Source organism: Chenopodium album, chromosome 3 (assembly GCF_948465745.1).
Source record: "Chenopodium album chromosome 3, dcCheAlbu1.1, whole genome shotgun sequence".
Classification (NCBI taxonomy): Eukaryota; Viridiplantae; Streptophyta; class Magnoliopsida; order Caryophyllales; family Amaranthaceae; genus Chenopodium; species Chenopodium album.
Genome location: NC_137836.1, coordinates 57,104,501 through 57,125,855, shown reverse-complemented (window position 1 = coordinate 57,125,855; position 21,355 = coordinate 57,104,501). Strand labels below are relative to the sequence as shown.

The 21,355-nt window shown below is 35.8% G+C and overlaps 1 protein-coding gene across 1 annotated transcript; it reads right to left on the bottom strand.

Annotated features, from left to right (window-relative positions):
• Positions 1 to 8,531: 8,531 nt before the first annotated feature.
• Positions 8,532 to 20,416, bottom strand: LOC145614145 (uncharacterized). The gene is made up of 8 exons (XM_081669150.1): positions 20,227 to 20,416; positions 19,360 to 19,644; positions 18,306 to 18,358; positions 18,165 to 18,210; positions 14,691 to 14,768; positions 14,012 to 14,146; positions 10,746 to 10,825; positions 8,532 to 9,014 (listed from the first exon to the last, which is right to left on the bottom strand). Exons 2-8 carry the CDS (start codon positions 19,612 to 19,614, stop codon positions 8,927 to 8,929), a joined length of 735 nt encoding a protein of 244 aa, XP_081525276.1. The 5' UTR covers positions 19,615 to 19,644; positions 20,227 to 20,416; the 3' UTR covers positions 8,532 to 8,926.
• Between the last annotated feature and the right edge of the window lie 939 nt (positions 20,417 to 21,355).

Here is a 21,355-nt window from a genome sequence, read left to right as displayed (position 1 = left end):
AAGCAAGGTTCAGGCGAACTTTTAAAGATCGACGGGCGTGGATCTTCGGTATTTTCCTTTGGGAGATTATCGCATCAAGTGAGGATGACTTCAAAAGAAGATGTCTTCGGCATCATTCCCTAGCTTGCGGAAGGTTGTCACAAACAACTGAAGGTAATTTCAGGGCATGGAAGATGATCATAATTCCTGAGGCATGGAAGATGATCATAATGCGGATGAGAATTATTTCAAGAGAAATAGTTTTCGATGATATTCCCTTGGACGTGGAATATTATCATAGCGGAGAGGATAGTTTCAAGCGAAGCAATCTTCTAATTGGAAGCAGTTACAAGGCGTAGCGGTTTTCAAGTGGGATGGCATTCTCTAGCTTGCAGGAGGTCATCAAAACAAATCGGTTACTTTCAGAGACGTGTGCTCGACGGTGCAAGATACGCGTTTCTTAACTCTTCTATCTGTTTAACTAATGCTACTTTTGCAGGTATCGGCGTTATAAGATTGATTTAGGATCGCAGAACGTTCTGAATCATTCTCCGTCCCTATCGTTACTTTGGCTTTCGTCTTCGAAACTTGCGTTTCTCCAAACTCAGTCAAAGTGGGGGCTTCTGTAGACACCCATTTGTGTCTCCCCAAAACCAAACCTAGTGATGAGTGCCTTTCACGTCGAATCATAATCGAATGAAACGAAAGTGTGGAAAGGTCTAGTGTTGCGGAAAGTTTTATTTCTTTTCTTTTCTCTTCTCTCTGTTTTTGAAAACTTTATTTTAAGAAAACAGCCAATCCAGTTTGGTTGGTCCATGATGGTCCAATAGTGGTGTAGTTGGATGGGGTTTGCAAAGACCTTTCCAACGATATATTATAAGCCCAATTCCGATGAATATTGAGGAATTTATGGCCAATTTACTGAACTGGGCCCGGTTTGAGTTTTAAGTACGGCCCAATGATCTAGGGGAGGGCCTAATATGATTTATCATTCCTAATGTAATTAGGAATGGTTTTGGTCTTCTAGAACATTCTAGAAGGTCTTATCATTCTTAATTCAGTTAGGACTCTTCAGAGTTTTAATTAGATCAAATAGCATTTTTGACTGAAATTATATTATTTTATCTTCTAGTACGGTAAGTTTATCAGTTTTTCGAAAACGCGTTGAAATCCAAATTGGCGTCCAACCCCAGGCCTTGGCGCCTGGAATCAGGATTGGCGCCAGAGGCCAGCATTGGCGCCTGGCGCTAGCCACTGGTCCTGGCGCCAATGAGCCAGGGCTGGCGCCAAGGTGTTTTTGTGGTCTTCAGACTCTGTTTTGATAAATTATCTTTTTTGGATGATTTTCTCTATAAATATCGTATCAAAACTCCGGTTTCAGAGATGAATATTCACGGATTGTCAATTATCGTTCATCAATTTTCAATAACATTCATGCATTCTTTCTTCCTTGTTTTTCATACAAAATTCCGCATTCGCAAGATCTAGAAACACCTAGCCATATTCGAAGTTGCCTTCGCCCTAGACGTGAAAGGTTTTAATTTCTGAGGGTTTGGTCCCAAATCTCTCTTTCAATTATTTAATTTGATTGCTTTGATTATTATTTTCCTTGAAGTTACTAACGTGTGTATTTTGTAATTAGAAAGAGGTACGAGGCATCCAAGTAAGTACTTTAATTGGTTTTATTGATATTATGATGTAGATATCATGCTTATATTGTTATTTTGATTCCTAGTATCATGTCTAGGGTATTTTTAATGTTAAATATGATTCCTGCGATGCTTCCTATTTTCTTCCTAATATTTATTCATGTTAGTATCATGTTAGGGCTAAAGATTTGATTTTTATTGCTTAGTGACATGCTAGGGTTTGTTATTAATCTTGTTAGTATCATGCCTAGGATCTTGCTATGCTTTAACATGATTATGATGATTATGATTATGATTAATGTTATTATTAATGATGTTGATTATTTATTATGTTGCTTGACACATATTATTTATTCTTTATTGTTTGATCACCTTTTATGCATGTTAAAGGGAATTTGTATTGCAATCACGCTTAATAAGATAATTAATAATCTTGTTTAGAGTTAATTGTGATTATAATTTCAAGTGATCGCCAATAATAGATTTATTTGTGCATTAAATTCAACCAGCATAGATAAAACAGGTTTAGGGTTAATCCTATTGATTGCATGTTGATCAGAAAGCGCACATGAATACGATCAGAATAAAGTAGAGGCCTATTATTAGGGCAGGTTCAATCTCTTTTAGGTTGGATTTGTACCATCATCCCCGAACCCTTATTTGGTTCATGACCTTATGGAGTTGACGATCTCTTGGATCGTTAAGGGGTGTAACCTTCACCTCGTGAACGGTTTACAAGTTCCTTAAAAACTTGTTGGCGGCTCTTTTGCTCTATCTTCTTCCCTTTTGGACGCCACCGTACTTTAGTGTATGATCACAGTGGGGTTCAAGCTAGTGGGATTTTAAAGGCTTGAAACTATTCCCCACAGTTCTAAAATTTTCACTTTATGTTCTAAATTTATCCTTTATGTTCTAAAGTAGTTCACTTTGTTATAAAATAATTCACTATGTTCTACGCAAAAGAAAATGGAAAAATTGTTGGGAATAATCCCACCTTTAGGGCATCCGCGAAAACTAATCCCACCTTTGGGATTTTTTTAAATAATCCGACCTTTATACCCAATCCGATAAAAATGATCCCAAGTGACTTGTAACCGGTTGAGTAGGTAAATTTTTTTTTATTAAGTTTGATTTACACGTGTCAACACGTGATTGGTTAAAAAAAATTAGTTTTAATTTTAATTTTGTTTTAAGAAATAATAATTAGCAATTAACATTAATTAATTATTTTTATTATTTTGTCAAAAAAAAATTGAAAAACTAAAAATTCAACCAGACCCTAGCTCCACCGCTACCTAACCACCTCCCCGCCCCTATCACCGGCCCAGACGCGTCGCCATACCCTCATCGACCAGACCCAAGCCATACCGGCCACCACGCCGTTTGCAACCCTCCACCACCCCCTTCCGTCGCCACTAAACCACCATAACCATGACTAAAATCGAGCGTGTTTGAAGGGTCAAAATCAAGGTGTTTGAAGGGGATATAGGACGAAATTGGGGCGTGGGGAAGGGGAAGTAGCCGGAAAAGGGATCAGGGAAGGGGAGGGGGTTGGGTTCGGCCGTTCGGGACAGAAAGAACATGTGGGATGGTTTTGTTGGTCGTCGTAGCTTCGCCTGGGCTGATGGTTCAAGGGAAGGGGCAAGGGTTGGTGAGGGAGGGGGTTGGTGGTTCAAGGGAAGGGGAGGGGGTCCGGCGCTTCCAGCACTGTGGTTGGGGACGGCTGGGTTTGCCAGAGCTGCAGGGCAGGGGATGGGCTCAGGCGGCACTCGCGGCAGTTGGTGGGTGGTGGATGGTTTTTTAATTTTTTTTTTTTTTTTTTTTTTTTTTGTTTTTTCTTTAAAAAAAATATCTAACTTGTTTTTAAAAATTTATTTTTTTTTACCAATCGCAGACCGCCACGTGTCATGTAACTTGTTATAACATGTTACAGGACCGGTTGGGACTATTTTAAGCGGATTGGGTATAAAGGTGGGATTATTAAAAAAAAAAAAATCCCAAATGTGGGATTATTTATCGTGGACGTTCAAAAGGTAGCATTATTCCCAGCAATTTTTCCAAAGAAAATTAATAACATAACTATTTTCTAAAATATTTCTCTATGTTATAAGCAAATTTAGAACATAAAGTAATTCACTATGTTTTAAAGTATTTCAATATGTTCTAAGCAAAAGCAAATTTAGAACATAATTATGTTCTAACTGGTTCACTATGTTATAAGGAAATTTAGAACATAAAATAATTCACTATGTTCTAAAGTTTTCCCTCTATGTTCTAAAATTTACTCTTTATGTATGTTCTAGAGTAATTCCCTATGTTCTAAAGAAATTCACTATGTTCCAAACTATTATTTAACACTCTTAGCATGCTCTAAACTTTTATTTAGCATATATATTAAAGGAAAATGTTATACATAACCCTTAGGGCTACATATAAGCATTAAATTTACACTTGAAAATCGTAAAAAATTAAGAAATCATCAGAATATAAACACTAATTACACTGATTTGCGCGTGTTTTTGTCATAAATTATTACCCTATTGTTAATTTGTTTTGTTTAATTTTTTGTCTAAGCTTGATTAATTAGCACTAGTCTTAAATTGGGATAGCCTTTGCCTTAAAGGACTACTAATGATAGTGTAGCAAATATAATTAACCCACCTAGATGCAAGTATTCAATCATCAAATTACAAGAAAAATGGCGCTAAAAATAGTGTATAGAAGTGCTTAGGGATATAACTAAACAAAAAAAAATTACTTTTGTGATAATTTTATATAGTTAGTAATTTTTTCTCTAATTCGAGAGGTTTGTATACATTATCCTATTAACTCAACGGGCAAAGCACTATGCAAATGCTACAAAAAAAAAAAAAAAAAAGTCCGAACCCCATGTAGGTGAAAGGAATGGTGTCCTTCGAACAAGTGTATTATTCTGATAGCGGGTTCAGAATTATTAGAAAGCTAATATATTCAGTAAGGTCAAGTGATCGGAATGCCTGGGTGGAGGCCGCTTCCGATCAGTAATATTAATATAATTAATATTACAGCTTAATCTTGACTGAACCCTTCGAGTCACACCCAAGCAAAATATACGAACCAACTCGACGAATTAATTCAGAAGAAATAAATTCGTCGCCCGAGTTTTAAACATTTAGATGTCAGAAATTCGAGCTTGGAGCGTCGAAATCGAGCGTCGGAGAATCTCAAATGTCGAGCCAAAATTTAGGATTTGGCGAGACGGGAAAATGCATCAAGTAACAAGTAAAATCCTAGCCACGCGAAAGGCTAGGAATGCATGCCCAATAGGAGCATGCCACGTGGCAGTACACGTGGCCGCCACGTTGGCAGCCGCCACATTGGCAGCCACCAAGTGGCAGCGTGCCACGTGGCAGCGCCATGGTGGCGGCACGCCACGGTGGCGACACATGTGGCAATGGCCGTGGACCCGGGTTGATGGGTTATGGACACGGGCCAAAATAAAATGGGCCAACCGAACCCAACTTGGAGCTCAAGGTTGGGTGACACATAGTTAGTTCACATTGCATGTGAAATGCCTTGGGGACCAAGTGAGAAAGTGGTCCACACCTAACCATGTGACACTTGTTACTTGTTCCTTTGTTTATTTAACTAAGGGTTGAATTCACCAATCTTTCCATGTGGGATCTTTTTGTGAAAAGTCCCACATTGAAAGATGAGTGAAATTCACAAGGCATACTTCCTTATAAATAGTCATGGCATGGCTTGAGAATTCTTTGCTTGAGTGGGAGTTAAAAAGAGCATTCCATAATTTTTGGGAAAACTCTTAAACTCATATAACACTCGGGTTTTGGTCGGACCTTGCTAACCCCAAGGTAGCGGACCTTAAAGTTGTGTTCGCCTTTTTGTGGGTGGATACCGTCGGAGGCGCGGCGCTTGACGTGCTCGTAGCTTTCAAGTAAGAGCCCCGGTTTTTGGGCGAAGCTCGCTTCGAGGGTAAGATTCGTTATCTTTTCTTTGTGATTATTTATTTATGCTTTATGATTTTAATTATTGCGAGTGGTTCCTCGGGTCGGGGTTGTTTCCGCGGTGAGTCGGACTCACCAAACCCCAACAGTAGGTTCATTTGTGTAACATAAGTTTTTATTTACTCTACCACTTCAACTAATATATTTTTTTTAATTTTTTTTTAACAAGAAGCAAAGATATTATTCATTAATTACTTGAAGCATCAAGATACACAACATTACTAGAAACTATGGGAACTTGCTCGATCCATACCATCATCACACCATACTCTTTGCTAGTTTTAGCCACAAAATCAAAATGGGCTACCCCATTAGCAACATTTAAACAAAAATGAGAAAAAATACACTAGAATGGAAGATTAGGTAAGTAGATAAAGAGGAAGTCAACTTGAACCAGTGTGGCCTAAAACTGATCTCTATTATTGGTAGGGGTGTCAATTCGGTTAAACAGTTCGGGTTTGGGTTGGATTTATCAGTTTCGGGTTATAACGGGTCGGTTTATAACGGATTGAAATAATAAGCGGGTCGGTTTGGGTCGGTTTTGAAAACTATCGAGTCAGTTCGGTTTGGTTTTTTTAATTGCAGTTTCTATTCGGATCGGGTTCTTATCGGATCGGGTTCTAGTCGGTTCGGGTCATAATCAATTTGGGTTGAACTGGGTCGGTTTGAAAACGGGTTTAGCCCATTTAATGTGGGTTTCGGTTAAAAACAGTTCGGGTCTTAATCAGGACGGGTTGTAATTGGTTCGGGTCATAATCAGTTTGGGTTTAACTGGGTCGGTTCGAAAATGGGTTTCGGTTCAAAATAGATCGGGTGAAATCGGGTCCAACCATTATTGTTTCGGTTATAATCGGTTTAGATTGAACTTGGTTGGTTTGAAAACGAGTTTACCTAATTTGAAACGGGTTTCTAATCAAAATCATATCGGGTTAAAATTGAGTCGGATGATTATCGAGTCGAATTAGTCAGATAATGGGTAGGAACGAGTCATGTTATAATCAAGTCAAGTCATAAATAAGTTGGGTTTATCGAGTAGTGGGTTGAAGCAGATTAGATCATAAACATATTGGGTAACAGGTTGTAAATGACTCAGTCATAACGGGTTATGGGTTTTAAACGGTTTGGTCATAACGGGCTACGGGTCGTAAACGGTTCGGTCACAACGGGTTACGGATTATAACCGGTTCGATCACAACGGGTTACGGGTTGGAACGATTTAGGTTTATCGGATTTTTATCGGGTTTTAATGGTTTTCGGTTTAAAACGGGTCGGGTTACTATCGGGTTTAAACGTAATCGGTTTGGGTTGCTTTCAGTTTCGGGTTGTAACGGTTTGGCTTGATAACGGGTCGGGTTAGTAACGGTTTGCACAAATTCGGTTTAGTTCAGTTTCGGTTTGGAAAAAATTGGGTCGGGTCAGTTTTCGGTTTCCAAAAAACGGGTTTTAAACAGTTCAGTTCCTTTTCGGATCGGTTCGAAACAGTCGGGTTTAACGGTTCGGGTCAGAAACTGACAGCTCTAATTATTGGAATGTAGAACACTAGCTAGGCCAAGTAAAGAAAACCAACTTTTGGTTGCCTAGTAGCCCTACTACTCTTAACTTTTTGTTAGTTCTGATCCACAATTCGGATCAATGAATCAAATTCAGAATTGCAGATAAGCAATTTGGCATCCCCTAGGACTGTCTTGGGAAATTGGGAATTGTATTACAATTAGAATTCCCAGCTTTCTCCTATGACACATAATGGATTCCCTTTGGACTTCATATAAATATATACAATCCATTCATTAAGTTCAATCCGTAAGCCAAACAGGAAGCATTCCAAATTGTGATTATTCTCCTATAATAAGCTGCAACACTCTACAAATCAAACTCCATTACCATAAATGTATCAATTGATGAGCTACCACACTTCCACCATAGCAAGATTGTGTGTGTGCGCGCGCGCGTGTTGAATTTTGCTATTTGAAACCTTTATTAGGTTCTTGGCTAAAATTGCATCATAAGCTAAATTTTCCTACAACCTGCTCTAATTTACACATATCAACATTTTTTACAACATAGGAATAATTTAGAACATATATAGGCCATAAATATATTAAATATAGAACATAGAATGAAATAATTTAAAGCATAGAAAGCTTTAGAATATAGATATAATTTAGAACTTAGGCCATGAAATACTAATCAATAAACTATATAAATAATTTAGAACATAGGCCATAAATCTTTTTTTGATTAATATTGAAAAGATTTTTTTTATTAATGTCCTAATTTACAGAAAAGATTTATTATTCTTTTACTCAATTTTTAAGGTTTTATGTGTGTTAAAATGAAGATTTATTAGTAAACCATGCATCACACATGTGCTATATTAGTTTTTTTTAATATTTTTAACTCATCATTGCCTTCTGATTTTGAGGAGGCTATTGCAGGGTTGACTTGTTCGGTGAATGAGGAGATGAACCAAAACTTGACTATTGTTCCATTGGCAGAGGAAATTTGTAACACTCTTTCCCAAATGCACCCAAACAAAACTCCCGGAATTGATGATACGCATACTCTCTTTTATCAAAAATGTTGGTACATTGTTGGGAAAGAGGAAACGTTGTGGACGTTGTTCAGAATTGGTGGGCTAATGGAGAGAATTGGTAGCTAGCTGAACTGAGTAGTGTAAATAAACCTTGTTTTACTTATTCCAAAATGTAAAGAGCCAACGAATATAACTGAATTCCACACGATCAGCGTATGCAACGTTGTCTATAAAATCATTTCAAAAGTCCTTCCAAACCGTCTCAAAAAAAATAGATTAGAGTGTGCTTAAGCCTATTCCCAAAAAAAATTTAAAAAAAAAAAAAAAAAAACAAAACAAAACAAAACCAAACAAAACAAAAACAATATCCAAAACTAACAATAAACATGTCTAGATATTAACTTGTAAATATGGGACTAGAACTAGGATAATAGGAATATTTGCTACGAGTAGTTTAGTTTTACATGATAAACTAGAAAATTAACTTCGAGAAAAATCTCCTAATTTAGATGGCTGCAAAAGTCACGGTTTTTTCAGCTATTGGAGCCCCCCTTTCTAAAATGAATAAATAAAATATTAAATAATTACAAGCAAATATTTTTCAGAAAAACGTTTTAGGAAATTAACAAGCAAGTGAATGGAACTTTGCTTCATCAAACACACTTGAAAGGGTAGACATCATCTGCCAACAAACATTGCACAATATAGCAGACCTGGTAGAATGTGGATATGAATCAGGGACCAATTTTCCATTGCTTATATCATTCCTGCAAATTTCCGTTAGGAGGAAGAAGAAGAGCCAGCCTACTTTTGTATCTATCAATTCGTTGCGATCTTTCCTCCCTCAATCTGCAAAGAGAAGCAATAGTTTTAAAATGTCCATCCTTACTTTACACGCATATCCTAGTACATGGTAAACGATAGCAGGAAGGTCAAAGTAAATTAGCTCATACGCTTTAAGTTATATATGTCTACAAACACAATCGAAACAGAGGGTGTGTTGTCCACATTGGTTGAGTTTATAAGTGGGAGTTTGTATTGGGATGTGTATCCCACATTGAAGAAATAAGAAAGTTGTGTCCACTTTATAAGGTTAAGGAGCAGTCCCTTCATTGTCATATGGTTTTGAGGTGAAACCTCCTTGGTCGTATAAAGTGGACAGTTGTGACGGGTGTGGCCTAGGCCCGTTTATCAAAGAGAGATGTCTACGAATATAAAGCGATTCACGATTACTAACATATCTTCACATTCCACTAAAATTAAGATTTTTATAAGATCACTGTTTTGTGGGAAAAAATTGTTTAGATTTTTTTTTTCTAAAAAAAAATTAAAAAAAAACAGTTACAATCTAACCCATCTAGGCATCTATGAGGAAGACCAAATAGAATTGGGATCTATTGAAAGAAGTGGGAAACGGTGGATAAGTTACTTTCTAACAATGAAGTTGTCTGGACTTTATTAATATACTTGTAAAGTTGTAATTATATACTACCTCTGTTATTAGCTGACACCTTTCTTTTCTATGACATTTACCAATGCATTAAATATCTCAAATTATCTCACGTGACTTTTTTTTATCTGTAAATCACAATAGCTAGTCAAAATAGATTTTGTAGTGTCAAATTTTAAACATGTCAACTAATTTGGAACGGAGGAAAGGGGGGGGGGGGGGGGGGGGGGGGGGGGTTATTCTGCGTTTCTCATATCTTTTCCACATCTCTAAACTGAAAACTTCAGAGAACAAGACTGAAAAGGCCATTGTAATACTCCCTCTCTCTCTCACATCTCAAGTGGTAAATTACTGGCATGTCTCTCCATTTCCTTTCTCCCCTCTCCCGGGTGCCTAGTAATGCAAATTTTTATGACTGAGATTTGAACCTTAACCAGCCGAATTCAACCAGAGGTTTCAAAGCCTACCCAGCCACATTGGACCTTCAGGGTTGAAATATGGGGGCTTACTGTCAAAAGTAGCTTGGGATTTCATGGTAGAGGTTGTGAGATTCTATTGTGGAAAAGGCTTCAATGCTAGTGGTTGCCAACTTATTCATTCCAATGGATTTTGGTTGTGGTTTGCACTTTGCAGCAGACCAACAGCTAGGATTTTTATTCTAGGCTGGCGGTAGTTGTTGACAGTGTGAGGCTGTGTGATCAGTATCCTAACTTTTAAGCAGAGAAATTAAGAAGAGGGACGATGGTGGTGGCTGGTACATGTGTTTGTGAAGTTGGTGATAGGTTTGGAGAGATAAAGGGTGGGATGGTGCGAAAGGGAGGTGGGAGACTGGGCGGTGGGCGGTGGTGTTAGTTTAATTTCTGTGTTGGTTGGGGTGGTGGGGTTATTCTAATTATTTGGATTTTTTTATTATATTGCTTGGGGTGGTCGGGTTATATTCTTTGGTTAATAAACTTAATTGGCTGTTTGGTTATGAAAGGAAAATTATATTTGGAATCTAAAACTTTCAAAATGTGAGAATGCTGCAATTATTAAAAGACCCTAAACCCAATAATCTAGAAACGGAGGGAGTAAGTGACCTAGAGATAGCATTTGCGTAAAATGTTAAATGTCCAAAATATAGTAAATACCTAGCTCGAACCCTCTTAGCTCGCTTAACATGCCTGGTTAGAAGCTCTTCAGCACTTGACATCTCAACTGATTTTTCAACCTGCATACAGAAAAAGAGAACTGGAATTAACACTCCTGAAAAATGTCAAACCATGACGATCTTCACAACAAAAGGTTGAGCTGCCATGCCAAATCCTTATCTTATTCGTCCATGACTCCACACCCCACCACTAATAAACTAATACTTTTTTTTTTTTTTTAATATTACAATATTCACGCATTTGAAAAATATTTATACACTCCTCTTTTAAACACACATTGTGTGTTTAAAAAAAAACACACACACACATTGTGTTATATACGTAAGGGAAAAAAAAAACACACAAACAAAAAATCACACTGTGTAACATAAGAAAATGAATAGTCATGTGATGTCTCATTAGATTTGTCGCAATACATACTTTCACATCAACTTTTTATAAATTTTACAATTATATAATTAAGGATATATCAAGTTTTAAGTGTGTTTTGTAAAGCCCAATTGCCCTAATGTTGCAACATTTTAAGGAACAAAGAAAGCAGCTTTTTTTTTTGGGCAAACAAGCAGTTGTTTTTACCTTAATAATGAGCTAGGCACACACACACACAATGCTCTTAAGATTCACTTCACAAAATTAACTCAACTACTCAAGGTCACAAGTCCTACCGTAGCAGGCCACTAGTAGTCGGCCAACATGAGAGAGAAAATTACACTATGTTTGGATATAGAGAAATGGAAAGAAGGGAAGAGAAGAGAAAAGGAAGGATACATCATCCTTTATTTGGATGCTAATGCAAGGAAGGAAGGGGAGGGGATTGGAAGGATCCATTTTCCTTCCCCTTTTAATAAACCAAGTCTCTCCATTGTTGGAGAGATTTGGAAGGAAAATGGAAGCTCCCTTCTCCTTCCCCTCACCTCCCTTTCCCTTCCCTCTTTTTCCTTCCCCTCCCTTTCCCTTCACTATTGTTATCCAAACATAGTGTAAATCAGCAGGCCAAGAGAGAGTAAAGCACTAAGAAAGTCCACAACAACAATACACCGATCTGTGATCCAAGAATCAACATGGATCCATGCTGGTTATAATTCACTCTGTTATCCCTCACATCGCCCGGCACTGCTATTGGCATAACAACTGGCCAAGATTTTCGATTCTCTTCAAGGAGTTTCTAGGCGCTGCAAAGTCTTTATTTTAACATAACGGGGTCAGCTACGTGAAACCAAACTTTTATCTCCGGTGGTCATCAACAAAGATCTTCTCTTTCCATTCCCTTCTATCAGGTGTTATTGTTACATTACAGGGATAGAATTCACTTGAATAGCAATTAATTATGAAAAGCAGGAAAAGTAAAAAAGCTGACATATTTGTATTATTGAATTGAATCACCAATGGAGATAATACAACCCAGACCTTAAAACTAGATTACTCAGTATTTCAGAATAGCATTCCCTCACAACTGACCTCTTACTTATATAACCCCAGCCATCCTGGCCATGAAGGGTGACCCAACCAGATTTTGGCCTGAATTGACCCAAGATCTTAAACCCCCAAAATTTCAGGGTTTTAAAGGCTAGCTCAGCCTGATACTTTGACCTGAAAAGTCCAACCCAGCCCTACAATCAGCTCAAAACTAACTACCCTCATTCATATAAAATTTCAACTTCACAGACAAGGCACTAACAGAAATTCTGATAACACTAATCTACATTCTCCAAACTAACTACTCTCTCTCCGTTGTGCAAAGTAACACTAGCTTAGACATCAGAGGGATGATCACCCCATAACTCTGTTGAAGTTCTCTCCTAATTAAAACTAATGGCATTCACTGAAAATTTTCCAATTCTGTAATCTAAAAGAATGCAACATTCCAGTAAAAAAATGAAATTAATGTGAATCACTACAATAGTGCATTATGATAAAATTAGTTTTAAACAGAGCAAAGGGTCCTGAAAACCTAGCCTAGGTGCAAAGCACTCGTCTTTTGTATATGAGGTGCAACTGCACAACTTTATTTTACTAATTATTATATTTTTTTAATTCTGGTATTAAATTTTTTTAAAAAAAAAGCCCAATATAAGTTTTAAAAAATCAGAAAGAGGAAGAGAGGGAGGTATCATGTGACTAGCAAAATTAGAGTGGGAATATAATCAAGTATTAAATGCTTCCAGATTGAGAAGGAAAAGAGAATAGCAAAATCAGAGTGGGAGTAAAATCAAGTGTTAAATGCTTCCAGATCAAGAAGGAAAAGAGAAGAGGGTTTTCAATTATTTGGGCTTTCTATTTGGAGGGTAAAATCAAGTAAATTCATGCAACTAATTGAGGGGCTTGGAAACATTTATTGATGACTGAGAATTAATTTGAAGAAATTTTGGTTTTTTTTTAGGTTTTCACTCAGGTTCGCTTTGAACAAAAAGCACACAAACACAGCACCTTGCACCTTGCCAGAGAGGTGATCAGCGTTCTTCTATGCCTTCCGGAATACACTTTGAGCAAAAACCACAAAAGCGCAGTGCCTTGCCTCTTAGTGGTTTTCTGCATCTTATGGTATGCATTGCACCAAGGTAGGGCCGTAGGGGGGAGGCGCAGTGGCATGGTTTCTAAATCTATGATATTAAGTAATCTAACATACAAAAATACTAATACAACATCCAGATTTCATAATAAAAAGTTTAACAACATCCAAAAACTTATCATGATTGATTACTCTAATGACATCCACGTTTGCCTACTGCTTAGCTTACTAACTGAATCATACTTACCAACATATAACGAATTATTAAATTATCAACATATAAAACTATGAAATTAAGTAATCTAGCATATAATTAATTATTTCCATAATTACATACTTTCTCCGTTTGTTTAATACTTGTATCATTTGGACTTACACATCCGTACTATCCTTTGACCAAATTTTGTGACTTATGCATAAGTACATAAGAAAAAAAGGCAAGCTAATTTCGTCTTGATATATCATATTTTAAATTTTTTTTGCTGAAAGACAATAAAAAAAATATTCACAATCAAAATTATGCATTAATAAGCATAATAATTCAAATGGTCCAACTTCAAAAATAAAAAATTAAAAAAAAATAATAATAATAAAACAAACAACCAAATATGCAATTTTTTTGCTAAAAGATGACAAGTATTGGAGTACAGAGTTCAAGATCACCCTTATGCAATTACAGATATTTAAGATAAAAGACAGGACTCAGTAATAACAGTATAGTCCAAGAAAAACCAACCTCGTCAGCTTCTGTTTCATCATCTCTATCCTTTCTCTTAGGCGAAGAAGATTCATACAAAGGCCGAGGCAGAGGCAAAGGAAGAGGAAGAGGCAAGGGTTTCGGAAGACACTTCAAAAAATCGCCATACTGTGGCTGCAAGTTTCAAAACAATTCAGGAAAAAAAATATGAGAGAGAGAGAGAGAGATGAACATGAACAAGAATGCAAAGTAAGAAAAGTTTCATTGGTACTTCAAACTCCAACATAAATACATACTCACTTAATAACCATGGATGAATAGAGATTATAACTGTTAGCTACTTGACAGAGAGAGAACCAGAGAAGAGGTGGTTTGCTCATGATAATCTTCAAACAATAGAGTCTATTAGCCAACAAAAAAAGCAAGTTTTAATTATAAAATAACATATTATTCTTATTCTTTACATTCTTATTTACTACCTTCATTCTGCCAGTGGACAGGACATGTATTTTGTAATGGCAACTGCTAAGTTCACGATATAAACTTGGTATACCTAATAACAACTTTCCTTGTCTTATATTCCAAGACTCATATGGTTTTGATCAAACAAAAAATTGCCTGGAGATACATAGATATCTAAACAGCTGCATGCCTGCATACACTTGCATAGGATAAGAAAGATAGATCCATCGATTAATCATGAACGAATTCTACATACTTGGTTATCTTCTTCATATCCATTTCTCAACCATGATCGACAAAGCGCATATAATGAAGCCCCATCTGATACCCTGACCTAAAAAAAGTAGCAAAAGATAGATTAGAACTTAAATCTGATGATGGACCAAATCATGATTTTGTTTCACGTTATAATTGCACGAAAAGGAGACCAGGAGAAAATTCCAAAAACTATATAGTGGAGTATGCAGCAGCTGACAGACTCAAGCTCACTAGACAGTATATCAAAAGATTTCTTACTTGCCATGGCAAAGATTATGCCCATGACCCAAAAAACTAGATATAATAAGACTAATAAAAACTTTTCCTAGCAGCAAAAGGCTACTCACAATTTTATGATGTATGGGCTCAAAAACATAGCTGCATAAGCTAAAATACCAAGTGGATAAGTCAAACACAAGAAACATTTAGCAAAACAAACACCTAGACATCCACCCCTAACCTGCATTATCTAACAATAACCAGCTTGTTCTCACATTAAGGGTCATAACAATTCTTTATTTACTACGTAGTTATTTTGCAGAACCAAATTGGAAAACATACTACTACAACTACAAGCATAAAAGAAGTTGCACTTTAAACCATTAGAATATTATTGGAAATACTTCACTATCAGTGTAAGTTCCTACCATGTGATTATAATTCTTCACATGCGACTCCATATTAGCAGCAATGTAACTAAGCCCCCTTTTTTAAGAAAAAAAAAAAATCTAGCCCAAATGACCATTACTTCATCATCAAGATTACTTTAGTTAGTACCATACCCAAAGATTAGAAAGACACCAATTAATTAAATAATTATCATGCTTCATCAGATGGTAATATTTCAATCACAATGTCTTAAAATGGTGCTCCATTCTTTACATCAAAGTGGGTACTCATTTCCTGGTGTTTCTTTTAGACTTCATAACTTGGACTTTAGCTTCATAGCCAAGAAACAGGATTAATTCATTTTATTAGATTATTAAGCTTCACATATATCTGTCAAAATCCATATTATGGTAACTTGGACATAGTTGCACCATGGTAGAATTTTGATGAGTGTGGAATTCTGCGCTTAAGCCCTGAAACTGTACAGGCAAGCCAATGGTGTGAAACCTTCATCCAGAATTCACATGCAGTGTTAATCTGTAAAAACAATGTATCTGAGGAATTTTCTTTGATGGAAATCTCCAGACCAAATTTTGATTTTTTTTTTTACCAATGTTAGCAAAGAAGTACCATCAAAGAGCCCACCAATGAGCATGTGCAACGTGACTGCCTTAATAGGCATACAATGGTCCTACAAAAGATATATTAGTGAGGAACTTGAAGGAAAAAGAATTTCCAGTAGAAGATGCTTCTACTATGGAGGAGAATGTTGAGCAGAGAGTGTTGGTGAACTGCTCAAAACTCAGAGTGCTTTTCAAGCTATCCTGGTTATAAAGGAGCAAAGGGATCAAATTTAATAGTCAAGTTGTAAGATTGGGATGTTAGAATTGCAGTTTAATTGTTGATAATTGAAGTTGAGCCAATGGCAGCTTCCACGGCCTTATTTGACTATATACAGTCACATACTCAATCCCAACCATATACTACAGTAACTGCTTTGTTTGAGTGAGATAAATAAAATAAAAATAAATAATAAAAAATAAAAATAAAAAATGAAATGGAAGCAAAATCAATTGACTTAATTACTATTATAAAGGCAGTCACTTTATTTATTATTTTTATGCAGCGACAACGATGATATACAAAACTATTACTCCTATTTTCTGTTTTTCATGTACCCACTTTCCATAAAGAGGGAATTTTGTTCAACACTTTTTCTACCTACTTTTACTTCATTATACTTTTGGCAAACAAAATCTTCCTTCTTACTCCTATTTCCCATAAAGTTTACACCTTCCAACTACCTCCCCTACTTATATGCTTTTTTTACACTCACCCACCAATTTACTACATCCACAAACTTCTCTTACAAACAAGAGTCTACGGTGAATGGATACATTAAAAAAAATGGAGGGAGTATACGCAATCTGGTTTACATAATTATTATAAGGAGTTACTAGTTTATATGCAGCACAACAGTAATCCTTACTGCTGTGATGGTGATGATGTTATCAACAACAAAAGAGGTTGGAAAAGTATAGATTTGCAGCTGATTTGTGTCTTGACTCTAGTGCAAATGTTCAGCAAAAAATGTCATATTTTGTCTTTTTATTCTTTGTACTTAATCCTAGTCGAACTAAGGAATAAAGGATCTCAGGTCACTTGCTCACGTCTTCTTTCACATAAAGGAGAATGATGCTCACAGGTATAAATTGTTACATGTATTCGTTTTTAAAAATTTTAACAGTTGAAAAATTGCATACAGAGAAAAAAGGCAAATTTTCCTCTGTTTACGAATCTAATATACAGATTAAGCCAGTTTCTTTGCATATCCCCAGTCGAACAGCTCTTAAATGCCCCAGCAGTCTTAGCCCTCAATGACGCTGAGATAAGTTTCTTTGTGCCAGACCAAATCTAGTAAATTAGGAAGAGTGAGAAAAGACGGGAATTTTGCTCCAACCAAATACACCATAAAATAGCCATACTAGCATTGCACGTTTGCACAACAACTTCCCATTGTCCTTACCAAACCCCACAAAACGAATTTGTAGCCACCGCCTACTTTTGATACAAGGAAATCAACCTCCCCAAAAGGTACGAGCTGTTATATAGGATTTTTGAATTCCAAGCTTAATCTATTTGCATCATTGCATAAACTTATCAGAGTTAATGTTTTATTTAACCAAGTAGTTTAGCACTCTATCAGTGCCAAGTTTGATAGGCTTGAAATCAGTGTAATAGCTTAATAAGGTCTAAGTCTAATATGAGTGGAGTAAAGCTAGCTATAGTTTTAAAATTGTTTAAAATTAAGTTGACTTTTTAAGCTGATCTCTTATTATATTAGGACTGAACTAATATTAATTTACTAAACATTTCCTATGTCCCAAATTGTTTGCCAGTTGCCAGCTCTAGTTTATGACTTGCAATAAAATGAATTTTTCACAATAAAATATATATATATATATATATATATATATATATATATATATATATATATATATATATATATATATATATGAAAAGAAACAGAAGTTATAGCAAGGGTGATCAGCAGAGCAAAAAAACAAAATCTTAGTGATCAAAAGTGTAAAAACTGAAAAATTCTATAAAAAGATCAAGTTCCAGACTATCACTTAAAAAAGTACCTAAAGCACAAAATAAACCAGCACAAAAAAAAAAAAAAAAAAAAAAAAAAAAAAAAAAAAAAAAAAAACCTACCCCTACAACATGTCTATATTTCCATATCATTACTTAAATTGCATTGAGAATATGCAAAAACAGAGATGAAAGCAAGTAGCATCATTCTGGGACTGGGTGAGAAATCTCATACACATGATTCCTAAAGAAAAACAGTGTACCTCACCTTTCGATCCCTAAGAGTGACAAATGTATCATCTGTGCCTTTGTCTCTGCACAAATCAAAAAATTAATTATAGCTAAAACCTAAAAACAGAAATTAACATGGGGATCGAACATTCAAACTAAACCAGAAGAACTTGCTCACATGGGATCTTTAGGAGCACTATTTTCAGGAGCAGTGTAGGAAAATGAACCAGCCTAAACAAAAGAAGATTTTGATAAGAAAAAAAAAGTCAATGTTTAGAAGAAAAAAAATTCAAATGCTGAACACAATACAAGCAACCAAATAACCATCTCTTGGTTAGCAAGGTTTAAAGAGAGCACAAAAATGCAATTACGCAAAGCACATTTATCACAGACAACCAGAAAGACACCTCTCAGTTGGCAAGGTTAAGACACCACAAGTATGAAATTATGCAGAGCGTGTTAATCGTAAACAATCAAGTATACACCTGTCAGTTGACATGTTTGTTCCAGAAATTGAAAATAAGATGGAGAAAAAAGTTGGGCATGAGTGAAGCTCATCAGTCCTCAATAAGCAATATATTGCACAACTGCAAAGTTTGCAAATAAATCTTAACCATTCTATGCCAAGCAAAATCTGATTTATATTAGTGCAATTGCATGTAGCTTACTTAGATATAACATAGCATAACACTAGATCCTCTTATATCTGAACATAGCATTGGTACATCTGTACTCCATACACATGATTACTTGAATCTCCTACATTATGCTCTATGAACCAGTGAAAGCTAACTATTAAATGGTTGATTTCATGAACCTTTCCTAGAAAATTTTGTACGGATACCACATGGAAAGGAACCTAATGTAGAGAAGAAGCTGATTCCCATCCAATAAACAAATATAATGAACTACCCACTTTTGCGGATAAACCAAACCGGTCAGGAGCTCAGGATTGGTGAATAATAGGCTCAAAGAAGTATATGACAATGTAATACCCACCAAATCTAGCTAGGTAAGATACACATTCCACCCAAATAACAGGAATTACTAAACAATGAAAAATAAAATACAATGTTAAAAATAAAGTCAAATTAAACCGAAATTTAAACCAAAACAATAATTAATGTCACATTTGACAAATTTCAGAAGTTTAGGGCTACCAATGATAATCGGGATAAAAAAAATTTGCTACCAATGATTAAGTCAAAAATATAAGAAAATAAGAAATGAACCTTTGTATGAGGATGACTGTTCAAGGTAACGCCTCTGGCAGTGGCAGGGATTGAAACAGATGACATATGAGCATGAGAGGGATGCAAAAAAGGACCGCGTACAAGATGACTTGAGTAAGAAGTGTCTAATGGACCAGACTGTCGAGACTGATGGCACTGTTGTTGAAACTGAACCGGAGCACGTGGAGCCCCGTCCCTGAGCCACGGCAAGACGGGCGGCCGCCCTGGGCCCACGGAAAAATACTCATTTTTCATAATTCCGTCCAGGGTTGTACAAACAAAACGCTGCAACACATTAACAACCAACTAATACAATAAGTCCTTGGAGTATTATAACAAATAAAGAGGTTGTATAAACAAAACGCTGCATCAAATTAGCAACCAACTATGGCTTAATAGATCCTTCGAGTATTACGAGAAGGAATTGTAAACAAAATGCTGCAACACATTAACAACCAACTATTATTTAATAAGTCCTTCGAGTATTATAACTAGTAAAGGGGTTGTATAAACAAAACGCTGCAATACATTAGCAACAACTATGGCTTAATAAGTCCTTCGAGTATTATAACCAGTAAAAGGGGTTGTATAAACAAAACGCTGCAACACATTAGCAACCAACTATTACTTAGTAAGTCTATTGAATACTATAACTAGTAAAGGGGTTGAATAAACAAAAACTTGCAACACATTAGCAGCTACTCTGTAACTATGGCTTGATAATCAAACTAGGTTCTGTAGATTCTTCGATTGTTTATAATCAATAATTCAATAATCCGAACCCTAAATTGACTATGCTGACAATTAAATTAACGAAACCCTAATATATGAAATTGATAATCGATGAATAAAAATAAGCTATGTTACCTCGGAAACTGCTTTAATGGAGGAGAAAAAGCCCACAAGCTACTTCAACGAACACTGCAATGGAGGAGAGGGTGGAGGGGTGCAGCGGGCACAGTTACACGAGCAAAAATAAACTTTTAAATTCACTCCGAGTCTATACTCCCTCCATTTTTTTAGGTGACCCGATTTGATTGAAACGTGTAGGGATGGTAATCCAGTCCGGATTCGACCCTACATCGCCCCGTTCTGAGGAAAAAAAAGTCTGCTCCGAGTCTGAGAAAAAAGTAAGGCAAGGTCAAGATTGAATCTGTTAAAATAATCTTACTCCGAGTTAAAGAAGGGTCGGAGTCGAACTCTACAAAATCCGGAAAAAAAAAAAAAAAAAAAAAAAAAACGTAATTTGACTCTTAACTCCAACTTATATATGATTTTTTATTTTTATTTTGTTGGGGTTATGTGTAATTTTATAATCTAATTGTGGAGTCAATTAGTGCTTTGTTTTTATAATCAGTGTATGTAGTGCGGGTTGCAAAGGCTTAAATAGTCCAATTTCTCAATGTAAATTGAAAAAAAAAAAAAAAAACTCAGAGTTAGGTCGGATTGGAGTTGGAGTTGGAGTCGGAGGCCAGATATTAAAGTCAAAGTTGGAGACTCAGAGTCAAATTTAGTCTCTAACTTCGTGCAGGGCGTAGTCGGATTTAGCATAATCTGCTCCGAGTCCGACTCGTTGCCATCCCTAGACACGTGATTGTAGAATCCGAGTTGAATGAAGTAAAATACACTTCCTATGTTTCGTACTCCGTATTAAATCTATATCTATCCTTAGTATTTAAAAAATCAAACCAAAAAAACATATGTCATCATTTTATTACACTTCCTTATCATCTTTTTCAACTCAATGTGCCACATGTCATTTTATATTTTTTTATTTTTAATTATACAATTCTTCTTAACTCTTTTATTAAACACTATATCTTCATCTCCCCTCTTTAATTCAACCTTTTTATTTTCTCTCTTTGATTTTAGTCCCTCCATCTTCTTTCTATTAAGTCTTATTTAAAATTAAAGTCCAAAAATTTTTATTTCTTTAATTATGTTTTCAATTACATATTACACTCATAATTATTTATTGGTATTTTCTCACTCATCT

Excerpts from the sequence above, each read along its gene's own strand:
- LOC145614145 (XM_081669150.1), bottom strand. The coding sequence starts at position 19,614 with ATGAAAAATGAGTATTTTTCCGTGGGCCCAGGGCGGCCGCCCGTCTTG. Across the intron at positions 18,359-19,359 it reads ACAGTCATCCTCATACAAAG|GCTGGTTCATTTTCCTACAC; the intron begins GTTCATTTCTTA and ends TCTTTTGTTTAG. Across the intron at positions 14,769-18,164 it reads TCACTCTTAGGGATCGAAAG|GTCAGGGTATCAGATGGGGC; the intron begins GTGAGGTACACT and ends TACTTTTTTTAG.